General features: G+C 71.1%; 2 protein-coding genes across 2 annotated transcripts; both read right to left on the bottom strand.

The window, feature by feature from the left end:
- Positions 1 to 1,437: 1,437 nt before the first annotated feature.
- On the bottom strand, positions 1,438 to 5,399 carry AURANDRAFT_60806 (hypothetical protein; the record flags this gene model as incomplete). Its single annotated transcript, XM_009034155.1, has 4 exons — positions 1,438 to 1,545; positions 2,138 to 2,941; positions 3,501 to 4,386; positions 4,537 to 5,399. The coding sequence occupies 4 exons, from the start codon at positions 5,397 to 5,399 to the stop codon at positions 1,438 to 1,440; spliced, it is 2,661 nt and encodes an 886-aa protein (XP_009032403.1).
- Positions 5,400 to 5,592: 193 nt separating this feature from the next.
- AURANDRAFT_60805 (hypothetical protein) lies at positions 5,593 to 6,810 on the bottom strand (the record flags this gene model as incomplete). Its single annotated transcript, XM_009034154.1, has 1 exon — positions 5,593 to 6,810. One exon carries the CDS (start codon positions 6,808 to 6,810, stop codon positions 5,593 to 5,595), a length of 1,218 nt encoding a protein of 405 aa, XP_009032402.1.
- Between the last annotated feature and the right edge of the window lie 7,480 nt (positions 6,811 to 14,290).

Genomic DNA, 14,290 nt, shown 5'->3' with positions numbered 1-14,290 from the left:
GTAGCTGTACTCGAGCACGTCCGCCCAGTCGCGGCGCGAGAGCCGCGGCGCCGTCGCCTCGTCCGTCTCGCCCGCGAGCTCCGCCGCCCAGGCGCGGCAGGCGACCAGGCAGAGCCGCGCGACGCGCGCGGACGCGACGGGCGCCGCGGCGTCGACGTAGCGCTTCAACGCGGAGCACGCCGCGGTCCGCCGGAAGTCGCCCGCGAAGGCCGCGACGTGCGCCTCGTCGTCGAGCGTGTAGCTCCGCGGGAAGAAGCGCAGCGCGTCGGCGTCGGCGCCCGACGCGAGCCAGGGCAGGTCGTCCATGGTCCGCGTGAGGCCGGCTTTGGTGGTCAACGTGGCGACGTCGCGGTAGTGGTTGGCGCACTGGTCGTCGTCGAGCTTGTCGTGGTCGATGGTCCGCTCGTCCAGGGTCCAGACGAGGTCCGCGGCCTCGGGCTTGGGCGCGGCGGCGTCGTCGCCGGCCTTGGCCTTCGTGAGTCGCGTCCAGCCGCGGCCGCCGGTGAGGCCCGCGCGGACGGCGGCGTACTCGCCGTTCGGATCCTCGCAGCGGAACTTGTAGACCCGGTTCGCCGCGGGCAGGTCCAGCGCCATAATGGTCGTAGCGGGGCGGACTGTTACCTACATCGTCCGCCCAACGCGGAAGTAAACTAGCTTCCTGCAGGATACAGGGTTGATCTTCAATTGGCAGCAGGTTGCAGTGATCGGCCGTGCGCGCCAGCAGCCCAGTCGATGCGGCCGCCCTCTTCAGGACACCTTTCTAGCATCATAATCATGCTCGGGTTTAATGGATCGCCACTAACTCGACGTTCGTGGCGAGATCGGGTCGCTCCAGCGACGAAATCGGCGGTCGGCAGCATCCGGCTGAGATCGGCGACCTGAGGGGCTGCCAGCGTTCCGGTGTAAGATCGTGCTCGCCGCCGCTCAAATTGTGTAGGCGCTCGGGTCCTGGACCGGTGAGGACGGCTTGACCGCCCGCGCGCCGGACGGCGACCGCGCCCCGCCGCACGGACCTGCTCGAGGCAGCCCGAGACGTCGAACGAGTCCCGCACGAGGCCCACGGTTCGTCCGCGCGAGCATGGCCAAAGTGAGCTCTTTTAAGCATTCGGCAGCGCCTTTGGGTTCACAATCATGCTCGGGTTTAATGGATCGCCACTAACTCGACGATCTACTCGACGCAAAGCACGTACGCGCTCACCGCTCGTGACCGCCGTCGTCGAGAGGGCATGGGTGATCGGTTTTTGCGCGAATCGCGTCAATTCCGAGCAATGTTTCGCTCTCCGACGCCGTCACGACGCAGCCTCGACTAGTGGTACGCAAATCTAGCCACGCAGACCGGCTTTTGCTCATGTTTGAACTGCAACCTGGTTTTGTTGTACTTCAACTTCGATGTTGAACCCAGACCATCCGCCGACTATCTAGCGCATTAAGGGCGTACTATATGGGCTGCGGGGCTCTAGAGTGCGCGGGCATGGGCGCCTCGTGGTCGTTGGCCACCGGGAAAGGCTGTCCAGAACAGAGGCCCGCGAGACGGCCCAGATCAACCTGCTGCCAATTGAAGATCAACCCTGTATGTATGTTGAATTCCTATGGCGAGATCGGGGCAAGCGTACAACTGTCGAATCAGGGCAGCGAGTCCATCGTCCAACGCCGGCGAGGCCGTCGTCCACCATCGCGTCCGTTCCCGGGACCATGGGCGCTCTGAGCGTGACGTCGATCGTCGGCATGGCCGCGAGCACCATCCCGTGGTACATGGCCGCGCTCTGCGCCGCCGCCCTCGTGGCCCTCGTACTCGGCGTCGCCTACGCCGTCGCCCTGCAGCGGCGGCGCGGGACGGCGCGCGCCGCCTTCCAGGCGAGCGGCGACGTCGAGGCGCCGGCGTCGCAGCACGAGGAGGAGGAGCTCGAGCGCGCGCTGCGGCGGTCCCTCGAGGAGTCGCGGCCCGACGAGCGGTGGGAGTCGGTCGCGGCCGCGGCCGCGGCGTCGCTCGCCGACGCGCCGCGGCACCGGGACCCCTACTGCGTCGAGGAGACCAAGGGCGGCGGCTTCGAGGACGACGGCGCGCCCGGGGAGGTCCACAGCCCCCTCGTCGCGCCGTCGGAGATCGAGATGCGGCTCGCGGGCCGGAGGTCGTAACCCTTTTTAATCGGTCGCCGTCGTCGACGAGGCGGGCGAGCTCGGCCTCGAGGTCCATGTCGCTCGCGGCGCCGCCCGTGGCGAGGCAGTAGCCGTGGGCGCTCCGGAGGTAGGCCGCGGCCGCCCGTAGCTGTACCTCCGGCGGCTCGCCGTCGAGGCCGCCGGGCGGCTCCGGCGCGTCGCCGAGGGCCGCGGCGTAGGCGGCGCCCGACGCGTCGGCGAAGGCGCGGGACGGGACGTCGGCGACCTCCGCGGGCCAGATGGGCGACGGGGGGAGGCCCGCGCGCTCGTCGAGGTCGCGCGCGGCGCCGCGCGCGCGGCCCGCCGCGGCCTCCGTGGCGCGGCGCAGGGTCCGGTCGGCGACGCCGCCGTGGAAGGCCGCGGCGCGGCGCTCGAGCGCCGCGGCGGCCTGGAGCCGCGCGTCGGCGACCGCGCGCCTCGCCCGATCGCGCGCCGCGTCGGCGCCGAGGCCCCGGGGCCGCGGCGCGCCGCCGTGCCGCGCGAGCGCCGCGGGCACGACGGGCGCCTCGATGCCGCCCCGTCCGCCGAGCGCGCCCGCGCGGTAGCCCATGGCCCGGAGCATGCGGAACCCCTTGTTCGAATCGTCGAGCGGCGTCTCGAGGCCGCGGCCGCGCGCCTCGGCCTCGCGCTCCCGCGCGCCCGCCTTCGCGCACGGCTCGGCGGGCGGCGGCGCGCGCGGTCGCCGCGCCTCCTCCGGCGCGTAGGTCATGTAGTCCGTCGTCGGCGCCGGCGCGGGCGCGTCGTCGTCGTCGCCGTCCGAGTCCCGGCCGGGAAGGTAGAGCGCCTTTTTGCTCGGAGGTCGCGGCGGTGGCGGCGAAACCTCGTCGTCGTCGGCGAACGCGGCGAGGCGCCGACGCTTGGGCGCCATGCTGGGCGTTCTACTCAGGCCTGAGCTGTGCGTATCGGTAGCTACGGACGGCGTCCTCGCCGTCTTCCAAGACCTTCACCCAGAGATTGGATGTCACGAGTTCGACGCGGCCCGCTTGCCCGGTGGGAATGACGACGACGCGATCGCCCGCGGCAGGCGTGTACTCGGGCTCGGCCGGAGCCATATGCTGTGTGGCTTATCCAGGGGAGTTCGCGGCGTACCTGGCGCGGGCCTCACCGGTACCTAGGCGGAGCCATGCTCGTCTTCCAGCAGAGCCACCTGGGGGTCAATGTTGCCGTCGATGCCGTGCGCCGCGGCGGCGTCACGGTCAAACTTGATGATGAATTAGCCTCAAACCTTGCAAAACAGAGCAGCGAGGCGAGGTGTGCCGGTCTTGGTCTTGCGCGTCGGTCGCCGGGGCCTAGGCGATCTTCTTGAGGAGGCGCGCGGTGTGTCTGGCGACGAGCGCGAGCACAGCGAGCGCGGCGAGGAGGACGACGAGGACGGCGAGGAAGAGGGCGGAGAGGACTCGTCTCGTGCGTGTCTCCTGGGCCCGGTTGGGCGTGCCGCCGTAGAGGACCATGGTGAGGACGTTGAAGAGGGTGAGGCTCGTGCCGTCCGCGTTGCCGAACTGCCAGCCCTCGTCCTCGTACTGCGTCAGCATCGAGAAGCGGTAGTGGGACGTGTCGTCGTGCGTGTCGGACAAGATGAACCAGTGGAGGTGGCCCGGGAGCCAGTCGGGGATCGTGTCCGGGAGGTGGGGCCCCGGCGGCCGCGTGAGCGCGTGGTTGATGCCGAGGACGACGTAGGGGTCGCCCTTCTTGATCTCCCAGGGCTCGCACCACGTCGGCGCGCGGCGGTCGAAGGGGTAGTCGACGCCGTCGAAGGCGACCTCCTCGTAGTCCGTGGAGCCGCGGCAGATGAGGCGCGGCGCGGGCTCCGGGCCGTCGTAGGCCTCGTACGCGTCGAAGACGTGCCGCTTCACGGCGTCGTTGTCGGCGAAGCCGTGTTCCTCGGGCCGCATGCAGTCGTAGGTCGTGTCGCCCGCCTTGGGTAGAAACTCGGGGCCGTCCATCTCGAGCTGCTTCGGCGTCCCCGCGAAGAAGTACGACTCCCTGAAGACCGTGTTGTGCACGTGCATCTTCATGCGGACCATGGTCGAGGCGCTCAGCGTGCGCCCCGTGTACCAGACGAACGTGTCGTGGGTCGTCGGCGTCTGGAAGGTGTTGACCATCGTCGACTGGTCGTTGAGGTAGAGGCGCCCGGGCGACCAGATGTAGTAGAAGCTCAGCGGCCTGAGGTCGAAGCCCAGCCGCGCCGCGTCCTCGACGGGCACGTAGCGGATCGCCGCCTGGTAGTACCTCGTGGGAAGGGGAAAGTTCAGCGCAGCGTCCTGCGACCGCGACAATTTTCGAGCAAAAAAATCGACGCAAAACCGCCACCGACGCACTTGGTAGGTTCAGCGCCATCGGCGCGCACGCGTCGGACCTCTTCGGGACGCCGCCGCGTACCAGCGCAGGATCGGGGACCCCTTGGGGCGGACGTCGTTGAGCTCGCCGTTGAGCGCGTAGGGCCCGTCGGCGACCTTGGCGTAGCCGTCCGGGAGCTGCTCGAGGTAGCAGTTCGAGCCGCCCTCGGACTCGCGGCAGGCGTAGTCGCCGTGCTGCTCCATGAGGACCGTGAACTGGTGGCCGCAGCGGTCCGCGTCGCGGTGGCCCAGGTACTCCTCGCGGATGCAGTCCGCCCACTTGCGCCGCATCGGCGTCGTCTTCGCGGGCGACAGGTGCACGTGGTGCACGTGGATCGGCGGGAATCCGAGCACCTCGCCGCTGTCCGCGTCGACGCCGCCCGTGAAGTGGTTGAGGACGTAGACGGGCCCGTGCGCGGCCCGGAGCGCGTCGAGGCCGAACGGGTCCGCCCAGCCGAACTGCCACCAGTCGTAGCCGCCGTCGCTCTCCCAGACGCCGACGCGCTGGAAGACCCACCGCGACCCGTCGCCGACGTCGATCTCGCAGTGCCCCGCGAGCTGGTCCGTCTTGTCGTGCTCCCCGTCCGTCTTGAGGCCCTTGGCGAAGCGCGGCGTCGCGTAGAGGTGGTGGAGCTCGGGCAGCAGGTCGTGGCCGTCGAAGTTCTGCCACTGGCTCGTCGTCGGGTACCAGCCGATGGACGCGTGCTTGAGCTTCTGCGCGTAGGGCGCGTAGTCCCAGTCGCAGCCCGCCGTCAGCGCCTCCACGTTCGGCCCGGGCCAGTTGCGCACCTGGCCGTCGGGCTGGCCCCAGTTCGTGCTCTTGTCAAAGGCGAAGGCCGGCAGCTTCTGCTTCGCGGCCGACGGCGCCAGGGACGCCGCGAGGCACGCCGCGGTCAAGCGGCCCATGGTGGCCTTTTGGCGCGAACAGACTTTCGAGATCGGTAGAACCCCAAAGTGAAACCAAATCGAGGGCGCCGACGCCTTTATTTCGGCTGCATGGTGAAGTACAATATTGAATGTTGAAGACTAATTGAAGCGGTGTTCACACGGCGGACGTTTAGCACCTCCAGCCGGCGGGACATGTAAAGGCGAGCCGCCGTTAGAACTGGGGCCCGTGCGGCGCGCCCATGCGCTTCCGCTTCTTCTTCGACGGGTTCGCGAGGCTCGAGCCCGGCGCGTAGATGGACTGGCGCTTCTCCTTCTTCTCCGCGGGCTGCCAGGGCGCGGGCTCCTCGGGCCGGTTCGGCGCGCCGTAGACGGGCCGCGCGGGGCCCTCGACGATCTTGGTCTCCGTCTTGAGCTTGGCGCCGCGCGACTTGAAGCCCGTCGGGAAGGACGCGAACTCTTTCGGCTCGTCCCGCGGCGGCGGGTCCGCGGCCGCGGCCGCGGCCGCCGGGGCCGGCGCGTCCTCGGCCTTCTCCGCCGCGAGCGCGGCGGCGGCCATGGGCTTGCGCTTCAGGAGCCCCGGCGGCGGCCGGTGGCCCGCGACCTTGCGCGCCGCGAAGACCGCGTAGGGGTTCGCCGTCGCCGCCCGGAGCTCCGCGGTGTGAAGCGCGGCGTCGCGCGCGCCGTCGGCCGTGTCCAGGTCGAAGTGCGCCGCGACGAAGGGCGCCACGTCGAAGGCGCGCAGCGACTTGGCGAGGCCGCGCCGCGGCAGCGCGTGGAGCCGCGCGAGTCGCGCGAAGCCGCCCGCGCCGCAGCGGTACGGCTCCAGGCTCCAGCCGTCGCCCTGGGACGCCGCGAAGTGGTACGAGCACTTGAGCTCCGCGAGCGCGGCGCCCAGCGGCGCCGACGCGCCCGCGTCGACGGCGTCTTTGCGCTCGTCGCCGTCCCCGAGGCACGCGCTCGCGCCCTCGGCCGTGTCGGACGTGAGGAGCACGTCCATGCCGCCGTCGGCGCGGTACGCGCCGCTCGCGATGGCGAGCGTCTCCAGGTCCTCGCGCCGGTAGTGCGGCGAGTCGCTGCCGTCCGCCGGCGCGTCGTCCTCGAAGTCGCCGCCGAGCGCGCCGCCGAGGAAGCCCACGCGCAGGCCCGCGACGTCCTCGCAGCCGCTCCGCCCGAGCCAGCGCACGTTCTTCGCCGCGAGGCGGTCCGCGAGGTCGTTGTCGACGACGTCGCCGCCCGTGATGAAGTAGGTGGGGATGGGCGCGTCGGGCAGGGCGTTGACCGCCGCCTCGTCGACGCGCTCGCCGAAGAAGTCGCCGACGCAGAAGAGGGCCGCGACGGGGCCGATCTTCGACTGGGCCTTCGACGCCGCGGCGAAGAGCGCACCGTGCGCGCCGCGCACGGGGCCGGAGACCAGGATTTTGACGCCCATGGATGGCGGCGCGTCGGTTGATTGGCTCACGGATGTGTTTTATTGATGAGAAGCGCGGCCCATCGTGCTCTCCGGGGTTGTGGCAAAGTTGCTGGCGAGCATCCCCTGCAGCGTCGACCTTGTGATCACAGCGCCCTCGCAAACCAGCGGGCAGCCACAAAGCGTTTCGCTTCGACGCGCTGTGGGTGCCATGTGGACTCGCGCGTTGCTCCTGTGCGCCCTCGCGCTGGGCGCCGGTGCGTCGAGCGAGGACGACGAGGAGTGCGAGTCGCACCCCGTGTTTCGCGTGGCCTTTGGGTCGTCGATGCACCAGCACAAGAAGGCGCGCATCATGAAGTCGATCCACAACATGGATTTCATCGACGTGTTCATCTTCGCGGGCGACGCCATGCACCACGACACGCCGCCCTGCGGCATGCCCTGGAACGAGCACAAGTGCGAGCGCGTCGACTGGGTGCGCCAGCTCTACCGCGTCTGGACGACCGCGGACCGCTGGGTCCGCGCGTCGTTCAGCAGCCACAGGAACCTCGTGGACACCTGGTCCCGCATGGACGACTACAACGCGCTGGGCAAGAACCACGTGCGCAAGATCCGCGGCGGCCACCCCCACGCGCCCATTTTGGCGACGTGGGACGACCACGACTACGGCGAGGACGACGCGGGCGCCGAGTACGCGCACAAGGTCGAGTCCATGCGCCAGTTCAAGGACTTTTGGCGCAACACGGAGATGGACCTGGAGCCGCGGGGCTTCAACGACGACGACGAGTGGAAGAAGGTCGACGGCGTCTATCGCGACTACCGGCTCCACGGCTGCGAGGACACGCTCGACGTCCAGGTCATCCTGCTGGACACGCGGAGCCACCGCACGCCCGTGAAGCGCGTCGGCGTCCACCACGAGTGGAAGGACTACATGTGGATGTGGCTCAAGTCCTACTTCAAGGGCAGCCACAGCCTGACGGAGGACGACATCGGCGACCACATCTTGGTGGACCCGGACCCGGGCCACACCATGCTCGGCGACGCCCAGTGGGCCTGGTTCCAACAGAAGCTCGCCGAGCCCGCGGGCGTCCGCGTCGTCGTGTCGTCGACGCAGGTGTTGGCCGCGCCCGCGAACGGCTTCGAGGCCTGGGTCAACTTCCCGACGGAGCGCGACAAGCTCCTCGACGCGCTCACGGCGGCGCAGAAGAACTCGCACGTCGTCGTGCTTTCCGGCGACGCCCACTACTCCGAGGTCTCCGTGCTGGAGACGGACGACGGCAAGCTCTACGACTTCACGGCGTCGGGCCTCACGGAGGGCTGGCCCTGGGACCACAAAAACGACAACCGCCACGACGAGTTCGGCACCTTCCACGCGAACAACTTCGGCGTCGTCGAGTTCCGCTGCAATAAGGGGGGCACGGACGTCAACTTCGAGGTCCGCGACGTCGACGCGGACGTCGTCGTCGAGATGGAGGTGCCCCTCTCCGACTTCACGACCATGTAGGGCGCCTTTTTGCGCGTGCCAATCTAAAACGACCAGCGCCGGAATGCTCAAGTCCCAGGCGCTCGCCGGAGGGCGCATGATGTGCACTGCAACTTGCTCACGTTGACTTTAATGCTTAGTAGGGTTTTGTAAAATACGACTTTATTTCAGGATCGACGAGCTAGCGGCACCGCTCCGCCGAGCGCAGGGGTCGATCCGGGGACGTAAGGTCGTTCTGGGCCGCGCCCGCGCGTCGCGACCATGCTCGGAGTCTTTGCGCAGCTCGCGCACCGCTCGGCGGGGTCTGGCGGCCGCGCGCCGATTGACACCACGTCGCGTAGCTCGTCGATCCTGAAAATAAAGTCGTGTTTTAGAAAACCCTTCGCATGCGGCGCGATGGGCTTACTGCGTCAGCTCATCGCCTTGCACGCGTTGCTGCTGCATACGAGTGATGCCGTAGCGCTGCGCACGCGTCGCGCCGTCGCCGGCATCGCCACCGCATCCTTCTGCCTGCCGACGGCGTGCCGGGCGCTGGGCGTCACCCAGGGCCTGCTCGACCCCTGCCCGGAGACCGCGAGCTGCGTCTCGAGCCAGGACGACGCCGCGCGCGGCGGCCGGGCCTTCGCGGAGCCGTGGTCCTACGACGACGCCGACTGGACCGCGGCGGCGCGCAAGCTCGCGCGCGCGCTGGACCTCGACGCCGACGTGTCCGACGTTTTTGCGAGCGACCGCTACGTGCGCTGCGTCGCGCGGAGCGGCGGCGCCGTCGACGATTTGGAATTCTACTTCACGGAGAACGACGCGACGGTCCAGTTCCGCGCCGCGCGCCGCGGCGGCGCCCAGGACCTCGGCGCGAACGCCCAGCGGCTCGAGAGGCTGCGGCGGCGCTGCGGCTTCGACAAGATCGTCGTGCTGCGCAACCGGCGGCGCAAGCTCGGCTTCATCGAGTCGCCCCTCGACAGCTTCGGCCCGTCCTTCTTCGACCAGGGCGACGCGGCGCTCCTCGACCCGGACGCGCTCAGGACGCGGGACGTGGACCCGCTCGCGCCGCCGAGCTTCCCCGCGCCGAGCAGGGAGACGCGCGCCTGGCTGCGCGAGAAGCGCGCCGAGGCGACGAGGTAAAGCGAGCGAGAAGCGCGCCGAGGCGACGAGGTAAAGCGAGCGAGGGGCGACGTTAGGCCTCCTAGGGTTGCGGCTTCCCGTAGAGGACGGAGTTGGACTTTGTGAGGAGGATGACCGCGCCGTCGCCCGCGAGCTCGCCCGCGGCCTTGGCGACGGCGTCGGCGTCCCGTGCGCCGTTGATCTTGACGCAGACGTGGCCGTGCGCGCCGAGCAGCTCGAGGAGCGAGTTTTTGTGCGAGGGCTTGACGCCGCCGGAGCCGACCTGCGCACGGCGAAACGTTCGCGATCGCATGCCGCGCGCGCGCGTCGCGCAGCGCCCGGTCGCGTCTCGTACGCGCGTGCCCGTCGTGGTCGCGCGCGCGTCGCCGGACGCCGCGGGCGCGCGCGCAGCAACGGCTTCGAGTGGGCGCGCCACAGCGTTTCGAGGTCGTCGGCCGCGGCGCTTCGCAAGCGCAGCGCGCGCGGCTGCCGACACCGCACGGCGGCGGGGCCGGAGAAAGCGGCGGTCGACGCGAGGAGAGCGAGCAGCGCGAGCAAGTTCTTCGCCGCCACCATGTTTTGCGCTTTGCCTGTATCAACATCTACATCTGTAGGAAACATAAGCTTCAATGGGCAGCTCCAATGCAGTCATGGCGTGGGAGCTCTGCTGGAGTAGGAGCATGCGCGGTGCGCGAGGCCGTCGCGACGCCGCGCCTCGATGATGGGGTGGCGCCGCCTCCCATGGTGGTTTTTGCTGGCCTGGGGCGCCGCCGCGTCGGCGACTCCCGCGGCGGCAGCCCTCGCGGCGCCGCCGCCCTCTGAGGCGCCGCCACAGGACGCGGCGGCCCTCCCGTCGCTCCGGGGCGCGCGGACACCGCCGCGCCGCCGCCTGGCGACCGCGCCGCCGCGCCGGCGCCTCGCGGCCGTCGACGGCGCGATGCTCCTGACCATCGTCGTCGCCGTCGTCATCGTCGTCGCGGGCGTCGCGGCCGTCGCCGCGGCGGTCTACTGGTGCCGCTACGCGGACGAGAACGGCCTCTGCGCCTGGCTCCGCGCGAAGCGCACGTTCCGCACGAACGCGCCGCCGCGGCCGCCGGCGCCGGCGGCGCCGCGCGGCGACGACGGCGACGCGTTCCTGCCGCGCGGCGACGACGACAGCGACGACGGCGTCGAGGTGCGCACGGTCTACGGCGACGCGGCGTCGCGGCGGTTGCACGAGCCCCCGCGCGCGCCCGTGGGCTTCGGGCGGCCGCCGGACTGGACGCGGGACGACGCGGCGCCGCCGCCGGAGCCGCAGGTCGCGGATTTGGGGAGCGCGTTGGGCATCCGCATGTCGCGCTCAGGGCAGCAAAAGGGTGATTCAACGTTGCTTCAACGTGAGTGTTCCGCGCGCGCGCGTTTCGAGAACAGCACCCACGCTTCGAGAGCGCTCCGAGAGATGATTGCTCGTCCAAGAATCAGCCGAAACGAGCGGAAAACGACCGAGATAGGAGCCTTTGAAGTTGGGAATTTCGGACACTTTTGCTGCCCAGGTCGCGCTACGTCGTCGCGTGCGACGTGCCCTTCCTCGGGGCGACGCTGGGCATCGCCTTCCACGACGACGGCTCCGTCAAGGGCGTCGCGCCCGGCGGCGAGGCCGAGGCCAAGGGCGTGAAGCCGGGCGACCGCGTGGAAGCCGTCGCGGGCGAGCCCTGCGGGAGCCCGCGGGCCGTCGCGGACGCCGTCAAGGCCCACGCCGAGCGGCCCATCGTGCTCTCCCTGTCGCGCACGGTGCGCGACACGGACTGGGTCCACGTCTTCGTCGAGTTCGAGGGCCCGCGGCTCGGCCTCGCCTTTTCGCGCGACGGCGCGGTCGCGTCCGTCATGCCCGGCGGCGAGGCCGAGGCCAAGGGCGTCGCGCGCGGCGACCGCGTGACCTGCGTCGCCGACGAGCCCTGCGGCGGCTCCGACGCGCGCATCATCGCCGCCGCGTCGAGCCGCGCGGAGCGGCCGCTGGTCGTGGCTTTGACGCGTCCCAACGGCGCGTTCGTGCACGTCGGCGTCCGAATCGAGGGCGCGGTGCTGGGCCTCGCCTTCGGGCCCGACGGCGCCGTGCGCGGCGTCATGCCCGGCGGCGAGGCGGAGCGCAAGGGCATCCGGGTCGGCGACGTCGTCACGTGCGTGGGGGCCACGCCCGCGAATTCCGACGCGACGGCGCTCGCGGCCGTCCAGGCCCACGCGCATCGGCCCATCGCGATCACGCTCCGGCGGCCGGCGCCCCACGCGCCCGAGGAGAACGTCACGCTCGTGACCATCTCCGAGGAGCAGCTCGGCGTCGCCTTCAAGCCCGACGGGTCCGTCGCGGCCGTCCGGCCCGGCGGCGAGGCCGCGCGCGGCGGCGTCGCGGCGGGCGACCGCATCGTCGGCGTCGGCGACGTGCTCGTGCGGGGCCTGCCGCTCGACGCCATCCGGGCCCACGCGGCGCGGCCCATCACGCTCGCCATCGCCAAGGCGTCGGGCGACCCGCCGACGCCCGTAAGGCGCGGCAGCCTCAAGGACTTCGACCTGCCCCCCGCGGCGCCCGCGCCCGCGCCGGAGGAGGAGGCCGCGGCGGAACCCGCGCCCGCGCCCGAGGCGCCGCCGCCGCCGCCGGCGGCGGCGGAGGAGCCGCGGTCGCCGATGGACAAGATGGCCGCCGACGTCGCCGCGCTCGACGACGCTCCGGAGCCGGAGCCCGAGGCGCCGCCGGAGCCGGAGCCCCCGGAGCCGCCGCCGCCGCCGCCCGCGTTCGACCTGCCGCCGGCGCTCAACGCCATCGACGACAGCGACGACGAGCGCGGCGCGCCGGAGCCGGCGCCGCTGCCGCCGCCCGCGCTCGCCGCGCCGCCCGAGGCGGACTTCGACCACGTGACCATCGACGTCGAGGAGCCCCCGGGGCCGGACCAGCCGAGGAACGACTTCGACCGCGCGCGGGACCGCGCGCGGGACACGGCGAAGCGCGCGTACGCGGCGACGCGCGAGCGGTCGAAGCGGGCCTACGGCGCCGCGCGGGCGACGGCGGGCGCCGCGCGGTCCGCGCTCGACGCGTGCGCGAACCCCGACGCGACGGACGTCGTCGAGCGCGACGCGAGCTTCGAGGACGCGGAGCCGGGCACCTACAACATCGAGGTCATCTTTCTCGACGACGAGGACGACGTGAAGCGCGCGGAGGCGCTGGCGGCCGCGGAGGCGCGGCGCCTCGCGGGCCTGCTCGGCGGCAGCGGCGACGGCGATTTGAGGGACGCGCCGCGGCGGTCCTGGGGCGCGCAGACGGCGGGCGGGTCGTCGCCGCGGGACGTCGGCGCGCGGCCGCCGCCGGACCCGCGGACGGTCTACGGCGTCGTCATCGGCGAGGCGGGCCCCATGGGCATGGCGCTGATCATGCGCACGATCTCGGGCCACAACGTCGTCGTCGTGCGCTCCGTCGCGCCGGGCGGCCGCGCGGACCGCGCCGGCGTGCTCGTGAACTCGCGGCTCTACAGCGTCAACGACGTCCGCATCTCGTCGGACGCGGGCGACGACCCCTACGCGGTGCTCGGCATCCACAAGCAGGCGTCGTCCGTCGAGGTCCGCAAGAGCTACAAGCGCGAGTCGCTCCAGAAGCACCCGGACCGGCCCGGCGGCGCCGTCGACGACTTCATCCAGCTCCACTCGGCCTACGACATCCTCATGGACGACCGCGCGCGCCGCGACTACGACAACAACGCGGCCAACGACGACTTCGACAAGGCCACGGCCCTCATCAAGGCGTCGGGCCGGCCGCTGCGCATGACCTTCTTCAAGCCCACGGGCGAGCTCGGCAGGGAGGCGGACTGATCTTCTATGGTCGTCGCGACCGCTCGTCCGCTTCCTTTTTTTTAGTATAACATCACTGTTGTTGCACGATTCGCGACGGCGGCGGGTGCTCGACGCGCCCGACGCCGATGCCGACGAGCACGACGGCGACGCCGGCGAGCACGAGGGCGAGCTGGAGCGGCGACATGAAGCGCCGCTCCCCGTAGAAGACCAGCCCGGAGAGCACGTTCGCGACGCAGACGCTGCCGTACTCGATCGGCAGCGCGAGCGTCGTCTCGTAGCGCGCGAAGACCTACCAAGCACGACGGTAACGATTTCTTTTCCCGCCCCGAATCTCTCGGAACTCGTCACGGCCACAGGACGCTGGCGAAGACCGTGCGCAGCCACCAGAGCGTCGCCAAAGACGCGCCGATCCACGCCGCGGAGAAGATCCAGGTGAGCGCCGCGGCCCAGTTGCCGTTGCCGAGCAGGCACACGGCCGCCTTCATGGACAGGTGCGCGACGGCCTCGTCGAGGCCCAGCGAGCCCGGGTAGACGACGCCCATGAGCCGGTCGAGCCGGGGCGGCGGCGGCGGCGCGCCGTCCTTGGCGCCGAGGGGGTACCGCCGCTCGTAGGAAACGATCGCCGCGACGGACGCGGCGACGGAACCGACGAGGCAGGCGAGGTACGCGGCGCCGAGCGGCTTCGCCACGAGGCGCGCGACGTCGCTCGCGGAGAGGTCCACGTCGACGTCCTTCGGCGAGCCGACGACGACGAGGCAGACGCCGCCGAGGATGACGACGCAGCCCGCGACCTTCGGCGGCGTGAGCGCCTCGCCGAGGAGGCACCGCGCGAAGACGCAGTTGAACACGAGGAGCAGCGTGAAGACCGACGCCATGAGCGCGAGGGGCCCGTACTGCAGCGACGCGACGTACAGGCCATTGGCCGCGCCGTAGCCCACAAGACCCAAGAACCAGACGACGTTGGCTCTGCACGGCACGCCGAAGAGCGGCACGTGCGACTCGCCGGAGGCCAGCGCGTAGCGCTGCACGACCATGGACATGGCGAGCGCCGCCGCTGCCGCCGTCGCGAGCACGATGCCCAGCACGAAGGCACCGGCGGTC

The sequence above is a fragment of the Aureococcus anophagefferens genome, assembly GCF_000186865.1.
Source record: "Aureococcus anophagefferens unplaced genomic scaffold AURANscaffold_1, whole genome shotgun sequence".
Lineage (NCBI taxonomy): Eukaryota > Pelagophyceae > Pelagomonadales > Pelagomonadaceae > Aureococcus > Aureococcus anophagefferens.
Note: the sequence above shows the minus strand (reverse complement) of the source record. Positions and strands in the feature narration are given on the sequence as shown.